The following is a 17,325-nucleotide window of genomic DNA, read 5'->3' as shown; positions in this document are numbered from 1 at the left end:
ATGTATGTGATACATGCAGCTTCTCTGCAATCTCACGTGTTGTACTGTGACAGTCCGAATTGATTATTGCTTTGATTAGGGCGTCATCAACTTCAACTGGACGACCAGAGCGTTTTTCATCTTTGAGTGAAAAATCACCAGAACAAAATTTGGCAAACCAATTTTGACACTGCCGTTCTTTTAAGGCTTCGTCACCATAAACAGCACATAACTTTTTATGAGCTTGCTATGCGTTTTTCCCTTTGCAGAAATAAAAAAGCAAAATATGACGAAAATGTTCCTTTTGATTTTCCATTTTTCAATGAACGCCAAACGAAAACTACAAAACAGATCAAAAAACTTTTTTTGCTGATTAACAGCTGAATAGCCAACTATCAAATAACAAAATGTGTTTTACATTTGTACTACGTCTGCAAACCTAAAAATTCAACTGAAGCCATATATGTGTGAGACCAGCAATTACTTAGTTGCCGACCCAATATATTTTATTTTAACAAGAATGTAAACCAAAAACTTCAACCAGTGAATAAGTCAAAAACAAAAACAATGCACATAGCTAGACTAGCCTCAAATGTTTAAAATGAGCCAGGGCAGAATTATTAAGATTGTGATTAAAAACTGAGATTTAAAGGAAAAAAGAAATCCCAAGAGTAGGCTTTATTGGAAGAAAACTCAACTCTTCACTGATTAGGAATTCAAGATTTTGCTCCCAAACAGGATACACTAAAGACTTCATGTTGGAACAGAAAAGTTATATTTATAGCAACATCAGGTTCATTGACAACTCCATGGAGAATTAACAGTAGCTCAGTCAAAGCCATTTCTGAGGGAGAAAGATAGTAAATGCAACAGAGATTTAATGCGGAGTCAGCAAGTCTGCGTTTCTGTCCAGGCTCAGCGTCTCTCTGTCCCGAAGGAAGCCACCTGGCCTCTGGACCTCCGTTTCACCATCTCCGGGTGAAAGGGGTGACAACAGGTACCTGTGGCCCGAAAATTCCCCTACTATATGGCCTGATTTCACACTCCTATACCTTTGTTCATGCTACTTGCTCTATCATTCTCTAATCAATGAACTCTAATCAATGAACTAATCAATTCTCTAATCAATGAACTCTCACTCGACCTTCAAAGCCTACTCAAAAGCCACCACAGACATGAGGTCTTCTCCGACCTGCATACAATACTCATGGCTCCATGCTACTAGGCTTCCAAATCACCTTCAAATCTTACTGTATCACCCTCAAATCTTACTGTACAGTTGGTTTTAAGCTCAGTAGATTGTGATGCCAAATCTTCTGTTCTTTCCTTCCCCTGAAAGGCAGGAAATGTGTTCTACTCAGCTTATAATGATGGGCACGTGCTAAGTGCTACATAAAATGTACACTGAGTGACTATATGACCGCTGAGGAGTCCTGTTTCTTGTTAGGGGTACCTCAAGTAGCAGTCCATAAAGCCGCCATTTGCATATTTTAGCAAGGCCTACCTGGTCTGCACAGGTCTCCGTGTTGCTCTTTTTCACTGGCATAAACCTCCATGCACCAAGCATGGTATGCAAATGAGAAGAGATCTTCTATTTTAGCAGGTGGTCGGATTGCATTGTTCAGTCTCTTAAGCCACTCTTGACATTGCTCAAAAGTTGAAAACTGACACCTTTGTAAAGCGAAACAAGTACAGGATGTAATCAGAAGACAGATCACAATAAATACTAAGAAAAGCCACATTTTAAGAGTGCCTACTCATGATGAGGTGATAACTACAGTCAAAAAAGCATTAGAAGTGGTCATTCACATGTTTATCATTTATAATAAAAACAGACCAACAAATTTTAGTCAATAGTATAAATGTCAGAAAGAAGAAAGCTGAACATATGGGAAACTTATTATTAAAGTAAAATGGCAGCCATTCTCTTCCTTGAGTGGAATTTCATTCTATTTCTTCTATCAAAGCTTTATAGTTGTCCCTCCCAAGAAATAGGTTTAGAGAAGTCCTTTTGTTTTGTTATATGTTAGGCTGAGCTCAAATCACAGCTATACTTTTTGCTACTTAGGTAATAATTTCAAAATTTGTCTATTTAGCAATTAGAATAAATCAGCAACTTTATATCCAAAATAAGATATATTACATTACAGTCTTCAGCTATTACCATGTAGGGAACAAAATTTTATTATCAATTGCAACTTTCAGAATGTATAACTAAGAGGTTAAAATAATGTAAAAAGACTTGACCTTTTCAGATGCAGTGTTTAAAATCAAGTAACTAATAAGCAAGCTCTTTAAACTGTGAGTTATAGCCAGTACCTATCGAAGGCAAGCCAAATCTCAGTGGTGAAAAGACAACTGTACATATTTACCCTCAAACCAAGAAGGTCAATTAAACCTCTCCCTTGTCCCAATCAACGTGGCTCATCAGCATGCCAGCACACAATGTTACTGGCACTCCGGAACAGGTCAAAGAGATAAAGTCAAAACTTGGGGAATTTAAAACTTGCAGAGCTACTAAATTTAAAAAGGTATTTCAGGCATCATTTTGCAACCATAGTCAAGATTAGATCAGGTAAAAACATTAATGGATGTTAAATCTTTGGGGAAATTTGGTGAGAAACAAGAATCTGCAGTCTTAAAGTGCCTCCCGTAGACTAGTATTAGTTGCAAGGGAGGAAGTTTAGAGATTATGGTGACACTTTAATAGAGTGATCAAAATTAACATCACCAATAAGGGACAGATGGATACTGTTTGCCTCCAGACGTAATACAATACCCTGAAAAGAACACAACCTCACGGGTATAGTGTAACAGCTGAGAATGTACAACCTCAGTTTAATCATGAGGAAACACTGGACAGACACAAAATAAGAAACAGTCTATTAAAAGACAGTGTTCTTCGAAATGTCATAAAGACGAAGAATGTCATAAAGACAAAGGCGGGGAAAACATCCCGGTTAAAGGCTATAGAATCATGCCAGCTATGTGTACTGCCTGACCTTGACTGGATCCTGTTCTGAGCCAGTGGAGAAGGGGCAATGCTGTAAAGGGCATTATTACATCAACTAACAAATTCAGAATATGTATTGTAGATTGGATAAAAGTATTGTGAGTGTAAAATAGTGAAGTTGATAACGATACTGTGATTATGTTATATCCCTATTTTTAGGAAAGCATGCGGAAGTATTTCAAGATGAAGAGCCATGATTATATTAACTTACTTTCAAATTATTCAGTAAAAGAATCTCTCTCTCTCTCTCTCTCTCTCTCTCTCTCTCTCTCTCTCTCACTCACACACACACACACACACACACACAGTCCCTACAAATGATAGAGCAAATGGGGTAAAATGTTAACAATACAGGTGTTCTTTGTACTATTTTTATTTTTGCATTTTTTGTAAATTTGAAAATATTCCTCAATAAATTTAAAAATACCTTTCAAATAGCAAAGTAACCTACAATATTTCAGACACTAACTACTCAGAAAAATATTCCCACAAGGCTGATCCTCAAAAGGATCTGTTAACAAACCCTGAATCTATTCTCTAAAAAGTCTTTTCCACACTAAACAGCAGCATAAACACGCCACATACCTGATAACTTTGCAGTCTTTGCAAGTCAAATGAAGCTGAAATATATCTCGGCATTCAACACTTTCTATAAGCTGTAACGGAACCTGCAAGTGAAAGAGATAAAGTCCCCTTAGTGAAAAAGGCACTGACCCTGCAGTTCTTCCCCGTGTCCAACAAGCGTGATTAGAAACTCCACCAGGGAAAGGCGCAAACAGAACCTCGGACTTAGGGGGATCACTCGCACTCCGGTGCTTTACTACTGCGTGAATTGGGGCTTTCCTTTATCTCCAAATCAAAAACACAAGGCATGAAGAAGAGACGCCACCCCTGAAGAATGGGGAACTATGTCCTCTCTCAGCACCGAGCTCACAGGCTCAGCACGCAGTACTGCCTGAGGAGCTATGGCCAATGGTGATTTGTAATGACACAGAGGCTGAAGGAAACCAGAACAGTAATCCTGTCTTGTTTACAGAAAAGACTGTAGATCAAAGTGCTAGTGGAACCACTTGTCATAAAGTGAGCTTGTGGCTTTGTGTCAGTCAGCAGAGGAGCATCCTAAAAAAGACCAGTCCAAACTGCCTGCAGGCTGTGAAGACAAGACGACAGGGCGGTAGGTGCGGCCAGGCGTTCTGCTCAGGAAAACAGACCCACAGCCCTCGAGGAAGGAGCAGGCCGCTCAGTGGGCGAAGGTCCTGAAACTCGCGAGGTCTAACTTATTTTAAAAGACGCGGTGAGGAGCCCTGTTTGCCAAGTGGGACTTGAGATATGAGCAAGCTAGAATGGTTTTCTTCCTGCCGATCAGGTCAGCAGACTCTACTGAGTGAATAGGAGTAAATACAACAGTTAAAAGTAAAAGAAGGGAGCAGGATGGGAGAGCACATGGACAGGGTGACAAATCCTCAAGTTCACATGAGACTCATCCTGACTCAACCCCTGGCTTCAAAAAGCAATTTTCTAAAGAAAGCCTGATAAAGCTAGTGCACGCTCTTCTCCTTGGAAAAGGTTAGACCACTAGACGGCTCAAGAGGCGCAAGTAGCTTCAAACACGTCTTGTTCCGCATAAAAGGGGGAGGCAGTCTTCTCCGCAAACACAAACCGGACGCTGCTGCAGAAGGCGGCCCTCGGGTCCGCTGAGCCTTTTCCAAACCCTGTCCTACCAGGAGTTGCCAAAATCATCAGAGAACTCTTAGAGCAAGGATGTGGGGATAAAATAAAAGGCCCGTGCTGAACGTCTAGGACAAAGAAACAGAAACTGGGGGCAGGGATTTAAAAAAGAGAAGAAAGCAAAATGGTAATATTCAGATACTGGCCGGGAGTTTCTACTCAAGACCAGGGTCTGCTTGCTTAGGTCTAAGTCTGTAATCTGCAAGTTTTGCTTACACTTGTAATCGGACTGGGAGTAAGAGAGGGACTATGAATCCTGCCTGTGTACTGAGAACAAAAGCAGCCCTGGCTCTCGGGTTTTTGAGTCCTTAACCCCAAGGTGCCGTGAGAAACTGAGCTGATACAGCCAAAAATTCTTCCCAGACCTGTACATCTAAGAAGGAAAACAACGGTAACAATGTATTAGTAGGAAGAAACTGCGGAGGAGGAATGTGAGATGGAGAAGAGAACAGGATTCATTCTCAGGACAGTCCTCTGTGACAGACTGTCATATTGTTTCCCTCCTTTAGATACCTCCCTTCTCCCGCCGCAGGGAGAGTGAGCTTCACAAACCCAAGTCAGAGGCTGCCATCTCAGCAGCTACCTGCCCCCAGGTCCCCTTCGGTCAAACCATGTAATGCTCTGAGCAGTCGCTGGAGAGCGTGGACGCCAGCCTGTGCTACTTAGACACAAAAAACAGGTAAGTTTTACATCCCTCCTATTGGACCAGAGCCCAAGGCCTAGGCCCAGACTTCCAGAATAAAAACGATGTTGCATCTCAGAGCACATAAAAAATGTGCTATCTAAAATGCATTTGTTACATAAATGTTCATGTTAACATCACAAATTTGAAGAAAAGGATAAAGATGCTGGTTGCTAATATGCAGATACTAGAAACACCAGTGTATATACCACTCGCTCTCAGTCATAGATCTATAAAACAGCAGATTTTAAGACTCATGCAGATAGTTACATGCAGTGAAGTTTGATATGCAGCAGGTACAGGAACATATCGAAGAAAAATACCAGATGTTATATCAAATGAACATATTCCTTTTTTCTTCTACTTCCTACCTCATTTCCCATCTTCACTGTTCCTTCCACAGAATGCTTCCTCTTCTAAAAAGACACAACTGGCCTCTTCCTCTTCATTTCTCCAATCAAAACATACTAATTTCTCTGCATTTTTTAAGGCCTACGACATCGCTTTACATTTCTCAACTTTCCCCAATTTTCCTCACCAGTTCTGTTAACTATCAAACCCACTCTCCAATCTCACAGGCAAACAATTACAGATTCAAGACCCAGACAACTGTACAGCCCAGGAGAAGGTTCGCCATTACACTGTAAGCTGGTGACAAACTCAGGACAGTAATCCAGTCAGTCCTCCAGTCCGGCTCCTGTAATATGTACATGATGCAGGTTTCTTCCTTCAAGACTGCACCTCCCTTCTGTATGCGCACTGCTTTAGAGTTCTTTCTCAGGGATCTTCAAGAGGAAAACAGAATCTAAACCAAGATTCCTCAGAGGCAATTGTGCACATGGAAGAGCAGTGAGAAATCTAGTCATCTTTCAAATCCTCTCCAGCTCCCCTATTCAAATGTTTTAGAGCAATTAATTTCTTTTTGTTATTTTTCCCTCTGTCGTCTAGCTAGGCAATTCTATCTCCCTTTACAGTGCTCTTCCTCTTATGAATTTCACCAAACTCATGCTCAAACCAATGCATCAAACACACCAAGTGCTGTTAATCGATTTCTCAAAAGGCCAGGAGTTACATCATGACCACCAAAACTCCTGAGAGCGTCAAGCAAAGCAGCAGGGAGTAGACATGCAGGGCTGTAAAGACCCACGGTGCTGTCCCACTCGGATGTGTGCGTGCCCTCATGTGCACAGGTGTACTGTTTCTGAGCACCAGAATTTAAAAAGGGATAATTCCTACCTTTTAAAAACAAATGCCCCCTTTACAGCCTGGATGGGAAGTACTAACCTTGTATGTACGTTTGAAGTAAAAATGACAGTAACTAAGTGAAAATAAAGCTATGATTCTAAACCTAAAATCTGTAATAAAGTGTGAAATATCCGGGCACCAAATCTTATCCTTTAAAAACCAGTCCTAAAAGTCTGTGTCACACGCTAAAGACACGAACTTTTTACTGCTCTCCTGTGATATTTATAAGCTGCTCTTCCAGCACTGGTGCCAGATGCCTCTGCTGACAGATGAATGCTAAGGCCAAAGTGTACTAAGTGTTAATAATAATCTCTTCTTGATGTTTGGAGAAGAAAAATTTTTGATGTACTACAGTCAGACAATAAAAAATGTTGGGGGGGAATGCTAAGAAAGGCTTTTCCAGCTGCTACACTCGACCTTTTCCTCAGAAGCATTAGGACATCCTAGAAACAGAAACTTAATGTCCTTTTAAATACTTTAATGTCCTTTTAAAAACTTAATGTAAATGTTGATTTTACAAAAATTTCTAGTTGAAATTTGGTTTTCATTTTTTGAAGGTCAATTCCATCAATGTACAAGCTGTGGGGCTTTATCCTCACCCCACAAATTGTTCTCATTATAGAATGCCACTAGAACATTGCCTAGAAAGAGGGAAGAGATTCATGCAGAATGGACACATTTTGCTGACTTGCAAGGTGAGCATCTGACATTCAAAACCAATTTGTTTCAGGCACATGTGCAAAACTCGCCTAGGTTTCTCATGCTACTTACTGGGACTTCAGAAGCAGCAGATTTAGAGGCAGTCTATTGAATTACACAAAAATTGTTTTAAACTTTCATGAATTCGACTTGAACGCTTGTTTGTTTATAAATTAGCTGAGCATCAAAGAAATATTTATACATATGTAAAAATATAGTTTGGGCCAAGACTGGTTTGGCTCAATGGATAGAGCTTCGGCTTGGGGAATGAAGGGTCCCGGGTTCGATTCCGGTCAGGGGCATGTACCTTGGTTGCGGGCACATCCCCAGTAGGGGGTGTGCAAGAGGCAGCTGATCGATGACTCTCTCTCATTGATGTTTCTAACTCTCTATCTCTCTCCCTTCCTCTCTGTACAAAATCAATAAAAATATATTTAAAAATATATATATATAGATAGATAGATAGATATAGATAGTTTGGGCAAAGCACAGAATGGGGGTAATTCATACCTTAAATGCTACCAATGAACTCTACTACAGAGGTGCTTTACCCTAGAAATTTAAAACTGGATATCCAGTGAATGTGTGTGAATTACGGTACACAATACTTCTGGCATTTACTCAATATGCTATGAAGTTGAAAGAGAATTATGTGATGAATAATAACTAGATTTACAGTGGTGTAGCGTATACAACTATCGAATTATAATGTTGTACACCTATCAAATATGTAATCTTGTATACTAATTTTTACCACAATAAAAAACTTTTTAAGAATATATATCAGGTTGCTGTTTAAAACCTGATAGTAAATTATTTTCTATTTCTAAAGTACTAAATACACCGATTTAAAAACATACAAAATGATGCAAACTGGGGCGTGCCTCAATATAGACTGGCACATTTTGGGCTTTAAGTTGAAATGTGTTTGAATAACCTTCAAAGGGAGTCTCTTGATCTCACATATTTGACTGAAATATTTATCTGCTGAGGGAGAAAGAAAGGGAGGGAGGCAAACCCACCACCTCTCCAGTCTCCAACCAGCACCTCGCAGGAGGAGCCACTGTTTCTTGGAGTAACCACAGGTTTTAGGAACCTTAGCACGAGCTGTGATGCAAGTCATTTATTTGTATGGAGAAGTCATAGTCTCTTTCAATCTGAAGTATGTAAAGTCACTGAAATACCAAAATACTTCTGCCCAATCATTTTCCTAGGCAGCCATTATATTGGGCTTTTTAAGTCACATACAGGCTCTATGCCTTAGAGGGTTATAATGCTATCTGAGAAAACACTTTGAGGTGAGAAAATAGGTCAAAAGTATGTACATTGGTAAATCTCGTTAGCCTATCTTTCAGTCACAAAGAGGGACCAACATTTACAATAAACAACCCACTTATACAGCTACCCTTAGAGACACTGACAGGGCCTATCACGCAGATATATTGTTTTAAAATGAGCTTCAAATCTACAAAGAGTTTTAAAATGGTCTTATAGCCATTTCAAGCCAATATCAATTTTAATTCACATAATAGAGGGGTGAGCAAAGTAGGTTTACATTTGTCAGTACACAGAACAGTTTATTATTATATTATTTATTTATTATTGTATTACTTATTCATATTATTTGTAAATCTACTTTTGCCCACTACTGTATTTACTGAATATGATGGTACCAGGAGATAGGCTGCATTCTGAAGACACAAAGATGAGTAACCAAAAAACTTCCACTATCTGGTGAAGGTTGTAAAGGTGTGGTCAGGCTACAGAAAAGCAGCCAGGAGTGTAATTCCCTGCCAGGGAGGAGCTGGGACTGAGAAAGACAGCACAGAACTTAGCACCTGATTGGGGTTTTGAAAGATGAAAGGGAGTTCCATGAGCAGAGAGAAGAGAAAGAACTCAGAGTGTGAGATTATAGCTGAAGAATCCAAGGAGGATATACCCGTTTATTATCGCCAAGGGGAGAAGGGAGAAAAGAGGGAAAGAGACAGGACCAAGTACCAAATACCCTGACCCCATGCCAAGTGACCCCATCTTAAAAGCAGTGAAGAAATACTGAAAGGCCTTAGACTGGTGAATGACATGATCAAATCCATGCTCTCTCCAACAGACCCTATTCCAGAATAGATCTAAAAATAGTCCCTAAAATACCCGACCTTAAACCAACAACCTGAGAAATAGGGGACTGAATGGAAAAACGCAATGATATGAAACTGCATCATCCCCACATGAATTTAAGTAGAATTTCATTGATTCCCTCTACCTCTTATCTCTAAGCATGCCCAATTGCCAGCATAACTATCCTGCACTCCAGGGCCATCTACGATGGCATAAGATTTTATCACTCTGCTCAGAATGGTGTGCCACTAAAAGTTATGAATTATTGTTTTTAATCCTTACCCAAGGGCATGCTAGAGATAAGAGGTGGAGGGAGAGAAAAGGAGAGAGGGAGGAGAGAAAGAGAGAGAGACGGACAAAGAGATTGGTTGCCTTTTGTACATTCGTACATGTCCTGACCAGGGATGGAACCCAAAACTCAGGTATGTGCCCTGACTGGGAATCGAACCACCAACCTTTTGGTGCACAGGAAAAGCTCAACCAACTGAGCCACTCCAGTCAAGTAAAACATATGAATGCTTATTTCTGGGAGTTTCCATTTAGAATTTTCAGACCACAGTTGACCATGGCTAACTGGAACTGCAGAAAGCAGAACAGCAAAAGGTGGTGGGGGACTACTTTATTACTCTCATTACTCTCACAGTAGCTGGTGGGGATTTCTGGTTGCAGAGATTTTAAGAGTTTCTATCCTGTCCCCTCCTCTGACAACTGTGCAAAAGGGTATGAAAGCACAGCATGCCCCTTTCCTTGATGAATCCAATGTGTATTAATAGCTGACGAGCAGAAATCTTATGTAACAGCTATGATAGTAGCCCAAATGGCTCCTGGATATAAATGCTTAACTATAAAGAATAATAAATGCCAACTATAAAGAAAATGGCAGCTATTTGAGCCTTTTGACACACACACAAATAAAAAAAATGTGATGAAGGAATTGGGTTACTTTTGAGTCAATGAAAAGAACAAACATTAACTGACAGATATAAAAGAATCCCAAATGATCCTCAAAACACAGGATCTGAATGATGTCATAATACTCTTCTCTGTGCTATCGATAGAACCAAAGTGCAGGAAGGCACAACGCTGGCCAATGAAGAAGGAAGACGGCATTCATTTGGTTGGAGTACACACACTTTGTGCCTTTGTGGTGAAAGGCACATTAACTGGAAACTATTAATAAAGGCAGTGTACTGGAAGAACCTGTACCCTCACAACTAACAAGGATAATGCACTCCATGGATCGAGAGCCTTCCTTTTCTTCAGGAATACACAGTCCATTAAGTAATTAAACATTGTACTTAACACTTAAACCATAGGGAGCCATTAGACTAACTTCATCCTATGACCGTCTGCACTGAGTTCTAAGTACAGTCTTCATTGACATTAAGATCCAGAAATTCTCTCAACTGAGGCAGTAGTTAGCTATTAAAGGTTGAAGAATGAAAGTCTACAGCTTTTGCACCGTTATAAAACTTAATGATACAGCATTACCTAGGGCAAATCAATTCTGTAATACTAACCAATGGACACCTCAGCGGACAACTACGGGCATCCTTTTAAATCAAGCATTACAAGTGCTTGCTAACCTAGTGTCCCCTGGTGCTAAACTGGGAGAAAAGCAGACACAGTGTGTTCACACCCAACCCTGCACAGCACTCCTCTCGCTGAGAACATTAACCAGTTTTCTTACTTTCCTTCTCTATCTACTTTAGTTGGTAATCACTTACATTAACAAGAGACTCCTTGAACTTGATATGAAGTCTGTAATTAGAAAGGGCAATGATGGCATCCTCAGCACGGCCCACATACTCTGTGCTTTCTCCGTGAAGTTCAAGGAAAGGAACCTTCAAAATGGAAGCAGAAACCCTTCAAAGTTCGGAAGCAGTAAATCAAAGTCTTCAAACACAGGTCAGACAAATGGATGATGAAACATCCTCTGTTGCTCACACTTAGAACACAATACATAAGTAAGGGACTGGGTTTAGAATTCGAATGTACCTAGTTATTCCAATTCTAGACTGCTGAAGGCATGACACAGAGATGAACATCTCAAACAGTCCATTCTCAGGAAATAAGTCTTTCTAAAAGGAAAGATGTTTTCCAGCGGTATTTCTACTATGTGCATAGCTTAGGAAAAAGGATATATATTACATAGTACATTACTTCAAACCATTAGCTCACTACTAAATACTTTCGATCTGGAGTGGCCTGTTCTTACCTGAAGATTCTCATCCTCCCGGATCAGCTGCTTCCTGGGAAAGATCTGATTGGCCTGGATGCACTCAAGGCTGTGCCGAGTCTCTTCATCCTGAAAAACACACACACAACAATCCTTTAAATAATTTTGAAACTCCCAGCCACCCATATTTGGTTTTTCTGCCATGTTTTAATAGTGTAATCACAATGGGAGTCTGGTGACCAAAGTTAACAGGAAAGAACTCAAGAAAAAAATAATAGCCGAAACCGATTTGGCTCAATGGATAGAGCATCAGCTTAGGGACTGAAGGGTCCTGGGTTCGATTCCAGTCAAGGGCATGTACCTTGGTTGCAGGCATAGCCCCAGTGGGGGATATGCAAGAGGCAGCTGATCGATGACTCTCTCTCATAGATGTTTCTAACTCTCTATCTCTCTCCCTTCCTCTCTGTACAAAATCAATTAAAATATATATATATATATATATTTTTTAAAATGTATATATAAAAATTAAATGTTCCATCTGATATATATTAGGTACCTCTTCTTAGAAAACGCACTGATGTACACAAAAAAAAACTTAATCAAAGAGGTTAAGAGCATTTATATTAAGCAGTAATAAGTTGTTAGAACATTACCTGTAAGAGAAACTAATATATAGTTTTGTTTTTTATTTCCTTAAATTCTTATTTTTAAAGATACATTCTGAATTACTTAGGAATGAAATGCTGTGATAACTGGAATGTTTCAAAATAATTAGAAGGTGAAAAGTAAGAGTAAATGAATGGGGCATAAATGAAACAGGATTGCCCATGAGGGATGGTGTATGAAACCAGGTAAGTCGGGGTTCACTATACCATCGTGTCTACTTTGGTTATATATATAATTTCCATAATAGAAGTTTTTAAAAAAATGCAAAGCGTAAGAACCAAATTTCTCAAACGGAAAGCATGTGTGAAACACTATATCTAGTTTAGTATGTCTTATATTACAGAACAGATTTCTTTCTATTAAGGCAATTTCAACAAAAAGCAGCAATAAATTCTAATCTAAATGGCACTTGAACTAATTATAACTTACATTAAAATACAGTCTTTTACATTATGAATCTTTTTTTTTAATAAATATATTTTATTGATTTTGTACAGGGAGGAAGGGAGAGAGATAGAGAGTTAGAAACATTGATGAGAGAGAGTCATCAATCAGCTGCCTCTTACACACCCCCTACTGGAGATATGCCCACAACCAAGGTACATGCCCTTGACCGGAATCAAACCCGGGACCCTTCAGTCCTAAGCCGACGCTCTATCCATTGAGCCAAACCGGTCTCGGCACATTATGAATCTTTATGGTATAGGAAGACAGGAGAGAAAAGCAATATAATGGAAGCCTGAGTATAAATTATGATGCAATTTATTTACACAAACTTTGTAAAAACAAAGGCCATATCATGCTCAGCTGACAGCACTAAATTATAATCACTAATTAGTGGATGGACATTTCTGCACATCCTACTTATCACAATTCTAACAATTCTTTCTACCTCCTCAAAGAGGGAAACAAGACCTACCCATAAATAAAACTTAGAAGTTTTACCGAAGAACACTCCTAATCTTAAAACCATAATACTCTAGTGCATTGTTTTTCAACCTTTTTTGGGCAAAGGCACACTTGTTTCATGAAAAAAATCACGAGGCACACCACCATTAGAAAATGTTAAAAAATTTAACTCTGTGCCTATATTGACTATATATAAAGTAATTCTCTTGAATAGGAATCAAATAAACACAAAGAAAGTATTTTATAATTACTTTATTATGAAATATTAAGTAAACAAAATAGTGAAAAATTATAAAATTCTTGTCTTGTCTGCACCTACGGCACACCAGGCAACATCTCGCGGCACACTAGTGTGCCGTGGAACAGCGGTTGAAAAACGCTGCTCTAGTGTGGTTCTCAAAGTGAGGTCTATAGATTCTAAGACCCTTTCAAGGGGCTCCAGGAGGTCAAATCCCCCTCACAGTGCTAAAACCTCATTTGCCTTTGCTCACTGTGTGACATCTGTACTAACAGCGCAAAGAGAACCGGTGGGGGAACTGCTGGCACGTTGGCACAAACAAGGCAGAGACCCAGCAGCGCCAGGCTGAGGCCACACTGCTCCTAGCTAGTGGATACAATGAAGGACACCACCGCAGTACAGAACAGAGCTGCCTTCATAAGCTCTTCTGCTCTTCACTGGCATTGGCATACATACGTACCATCCAAACATCAGGAAAATATCAATTCATTAAAACCTATGGGAAAACCAATAAAACATGACCTGGAAAAATAACATTAAAAGTTCATCTGTGTTTGGGTCTAAGATACATTGCTATACCCATAAACTAAGAAAAAACTGGCCCAGCTTGAGATGAGAGCAGTTACCTCTCCTCCTTTTAATATGGATTTCTGCTCAACTAGTTTTTCTGTTTTAGCTTGTTTTTAATTTTGAAACGCATTTTCCATCCGTGTCCCTAATGAAGCTTGAAATTAATATGGCCTTTTCAATTCCTTTTTTGTGCACCAGCATGAAACAGTCTGCGTTTAGGAAGTATCACAAGACAGAAGCAGGACAATATTACAGAGGGCTGTTCCTTTTTAAGTCTTAAAGCTCTATTTACCTATCTCAGGGCTGACAGAAATGTGGCTGACTCACTGCTGCCTCTTTTCTGCCTAGACTGGCCTGGGTCCTAATGGCCCAGTCGCTGAAATGTCCGCTAAGTATCCATGCTCTTTGTGGTGCAGACCTGCTCCACCTTCTGTGGGATAAAAATACTGCCTTAACTAAAATGGGGAAGGTAGGCAATTGCTTTTATCCAGAGAGGTGAATTCATAAAGAATATGTGACCACATCATAATTCTACACACACCCCAACAGTTTTCATACCTTGCTGCCGAGAAAAGGAAGAAGGAACCTAGAGTCAAAGAATCATGGGTTTTAGTCTTAACTCCACTGGCTACCTGACTGAAGGGAGACAATATGTAACAGAAATGAAACAGCTTTAATACACTAGAACACATGTGTCAAACACAAGGCCCGTGAGCCAAATCCGTCCCGCCAGGCCTTGCAATGTGGCCCGCACCGCGCTGTCATCACTGCACTCCGCTACGTTTCCATCACAATGACAGTTTATGACTGTTCAGTAAACCATTCGGCCCGTGATTTAGGCTGGATTTTAGATTTTGGCCCCTTCTCTGATTGAGTTCAACACCCCTACACTAGAATATTCTATAATTATTACTGTTAACAAAAAAAGAAAGGGGACAATAGAGTTCTGGGAAAGGAAAAGTGAAATGGTTCCTTACAACAAAAATGGGTATCTATGATGCATTAATGGTCATTTGTCAGGATAGAGTCCAATTCCAATGTTCCTGTGATTTGCCTGTTATTTACTTACCATGACAGGAGGCCCAGATTAGGAGGAGAGATCCCCGTCCCTTCTTCAGTGTATGGCAAAGCTATCCTTTCCTTTCTGCCTGGGTTTTTAAAAGGGGATAGGGAAAGGAGAGGGACAAAATTAGCAATTTTCCCCCAGTTGGCCATATTCTAATTAAAACAACTACATATACACAGACCCAAAGACCTGACCAAAGTCAGCCAAGAAAATGTTGACTAATACCCAGGAAATTCTCACTAGTCAAATGCAAACTCTGTATGCCTTTGTGAAAATCCTCCTGAATTTTGGGCAAAATAATAGCAAGGGTTTATATTCCTAATGTTGCTAGTAATATGAAAACGGTTATAAGCTTTGGATGAAAATGATAAAGCAATAATAAACCAATACGCAAGTACAAAAACAATACTCTTGTAATATTATAAAATGTTTTATCTGTAAGTTCAAAATAGATCCCCCTATCTATGGGAACCAAACTGGCTTAGTAGCAAAACTGCCTTATTGTCCCTATATTCTAAATTAATCTGAAAATTCACATAAACTGTGCTAATACTCCTACCACGTTTTTGTTTTTTGGTGTGTTTTTTTTTTGTTAATCCTCCCCAAGGTTATTTTTTCCCATTGATTTTTATAGAGAGTGGGAGAGAGAAAGAGGAAGGAGGAAAGGAAAAGGAAGAGGAAGGAGGGAGAGGGAGAGAAACATTGATGTGAGAGAGACACATCGATTGACTGATTAATGGCCACCCACACGCACAGGAGCCAATGATTGAACCTGCAACTCAGATCAGTACCCTTGACTGAGAATCACACCCATGACTCTCCAGTGCTTAGGCTGATGTGCTAATCACTGAGTCACACAGGCAAGGCTCTACAGAAGCTTTAACACCTGCAGGCCACGTTCCCAGTGTGCTAGGCCACCCTTCAGCCTTGTGCATTTGTTAACTTGCAGTGACTGGTGAGGGAGATGTTTTAAACCCCACTTGTGAAGAGCCTAAATGCCATATTCAAGGTTTTGGAACAAGAAAATGGTTTGAATCTAAAACCTTAAAACCAAAGCAACTTCTCTTTTCAACAATATTAGATTATAATTTCCTAGATTAAACAGGTGGCAGAAACAACAGGCAGTCGTCAAGAGTCAGGCAGGAAGAGATACACACAGGTCTATGAAAAGGACAGGTCTGGCCCTAGCCATCTTGGTTCAGTGGATAGTGTGTCTGCCTGTGAACTGAAGGGTCCCAGGTTCGATTCCAGCCAAGGGCACATGACTCGGTTGCAGGCTCAACCCCCAGTGGGGAGGGTGCAGGAGGCAACTGATCAATGATTCTCTCTCATCACTGATGTTTCTCTCTCTCCTTCTCCCTTCCTCTCTGAAATAAAGAAATATACTTTTTTTTTTTTTTAAAAAAAGGACAGGACTGGAGTTAATATCCACACTAAAGAGAGAGCTAACAAATTTTTAGAACTTGTTTTCTATTTAAAAATCAAACTAATGTCATTAAGTCTAGTAACATGGCCTTGGTTCTCATACAGATACATAACAACAATTTAAGAAAATTCAAAATAAGAACCAAGTTCCAATTTAAAAGAACTTCATGTTGATGTAGAGAACAATCTTTTCTTTTTTTAAATTGGGCTATAGCTCACTCAATCTCCACTTAAATATAAGTTTCCAGGCATATTATATTATTATATTAATTATATTATATTAATTATATTATATTATATTATATTATATTATATTATGGCACGCTTACATATGAAAAAAACAATCTTGTTTGAGTTCCAGTGAAAAAACATTTCAAGACTTAACATTAAAGTGAAAATATAAGAGCTCATCTCAATAATTATGTACATACTGTGTACAAGGACAAAAAGATGCCCCAAATTAATCTGTAAATTCGTTTTACCTGCCTCAAAACAGCACAGTTGGTGGGGAGACTTACCAAGAACTTCGTCCCAAGAACTTTTTCTACTAGAAGGTTTCACAAGAAAATCTGCAAAAGAAAAACCAGTATTTTTATGAAAAAATATCCTAAGAAACAAGTTAAACCACTTAGATCTGCCCACAAGACTTTCTCTGCAAGTTAGAATACCAGGACAATACATTATGTTTAAAACTGATACAATGTGGCCTATTTAGTCAACTGCAGCTTTTAGAATGTTTAATTGTCCACAAAATGGACGCAACCAGGCCTCAGCATGCCTTTAGAAACTGCAGAGCTATACAGACAAGCTT

At 39.4% G+C, this 17,325-nt stretch overlaps 1 protein-coding gene across 15 annotated transcripts in view; it reads right to left on the bottom strand.

Moving 5' to 3' along the window:
• The window catches only part of MTMR3 (myotubularin related protein 3), a 74,673-nt gene that overhangs the window by 26,450 nt on the left and 30,898 nt on the right, over window positions 1-17,325 (bottom strand). For 9 of the 15 annotated variants that reach the window (XM_045585694.1, XM_045585697.1, XM_045585700.1 and 6 more), the window contains exons 2-8: window positions 17,033-17,083; window positions 15,093-15,177; window positions 11,680-11,769; window positions 11,189-11,305; window positions 7,419-7,451; window positions 3,578-3,660; window positions 1,484-1,650 (exon numbers count right to left, since the gene is read on the bottom strand). In XM_045585694.1, coding sequence (XP_045441650.1) covers window positions 1,484-1,650; window positions 3,578-3,660; window positions 7,419-7,451; window positions 11,189-11,305; window positions 11,680-11,769; window positions 15,093-15,095 — 493 coding nt within the window. In that variant the 5' untranslated portion in view covers window positions 15,096-15,177; window positions 17,033-17,083. The remainder of the gene's footprint in view (window positions 1-1,483; window positions 1,651-3,577; window positions 3,661-7,418; window positions 7,452-11,188; window positions 11,306-11,679; window positions 11,770-15,092; window positions 15,178-17,032; window positions 17,084-17,325) is intronic. The other 6 variants (XM_045585696.1, XM_036449781.2, XM_036449782.2 and 3 more) reach the window with 2 other exon arrangements.

The sequence above is a fragment of the Pipistrellus kuhlii genome, unplaced genomic scaffold, assembly GCF_014108245.1.
Source record: "Pipistrellus kuhlii isolate mPipKuh1 unplaced genomic scaffold, mPipKuh1.p scaffold_m20_p_20, whole genome shotgun sequence".
NCBI classification, from domain to species: domain Eukaryota; kingdom Metazoa; phylum Chordata; class Mammalia; order Chiroptera; family Vespertilionidae; genus Pipistrellus; species Pipistrellus kuhlii.
This window is presented reverse-complemented; position numbering and strand designations above follow the sequence as displayed.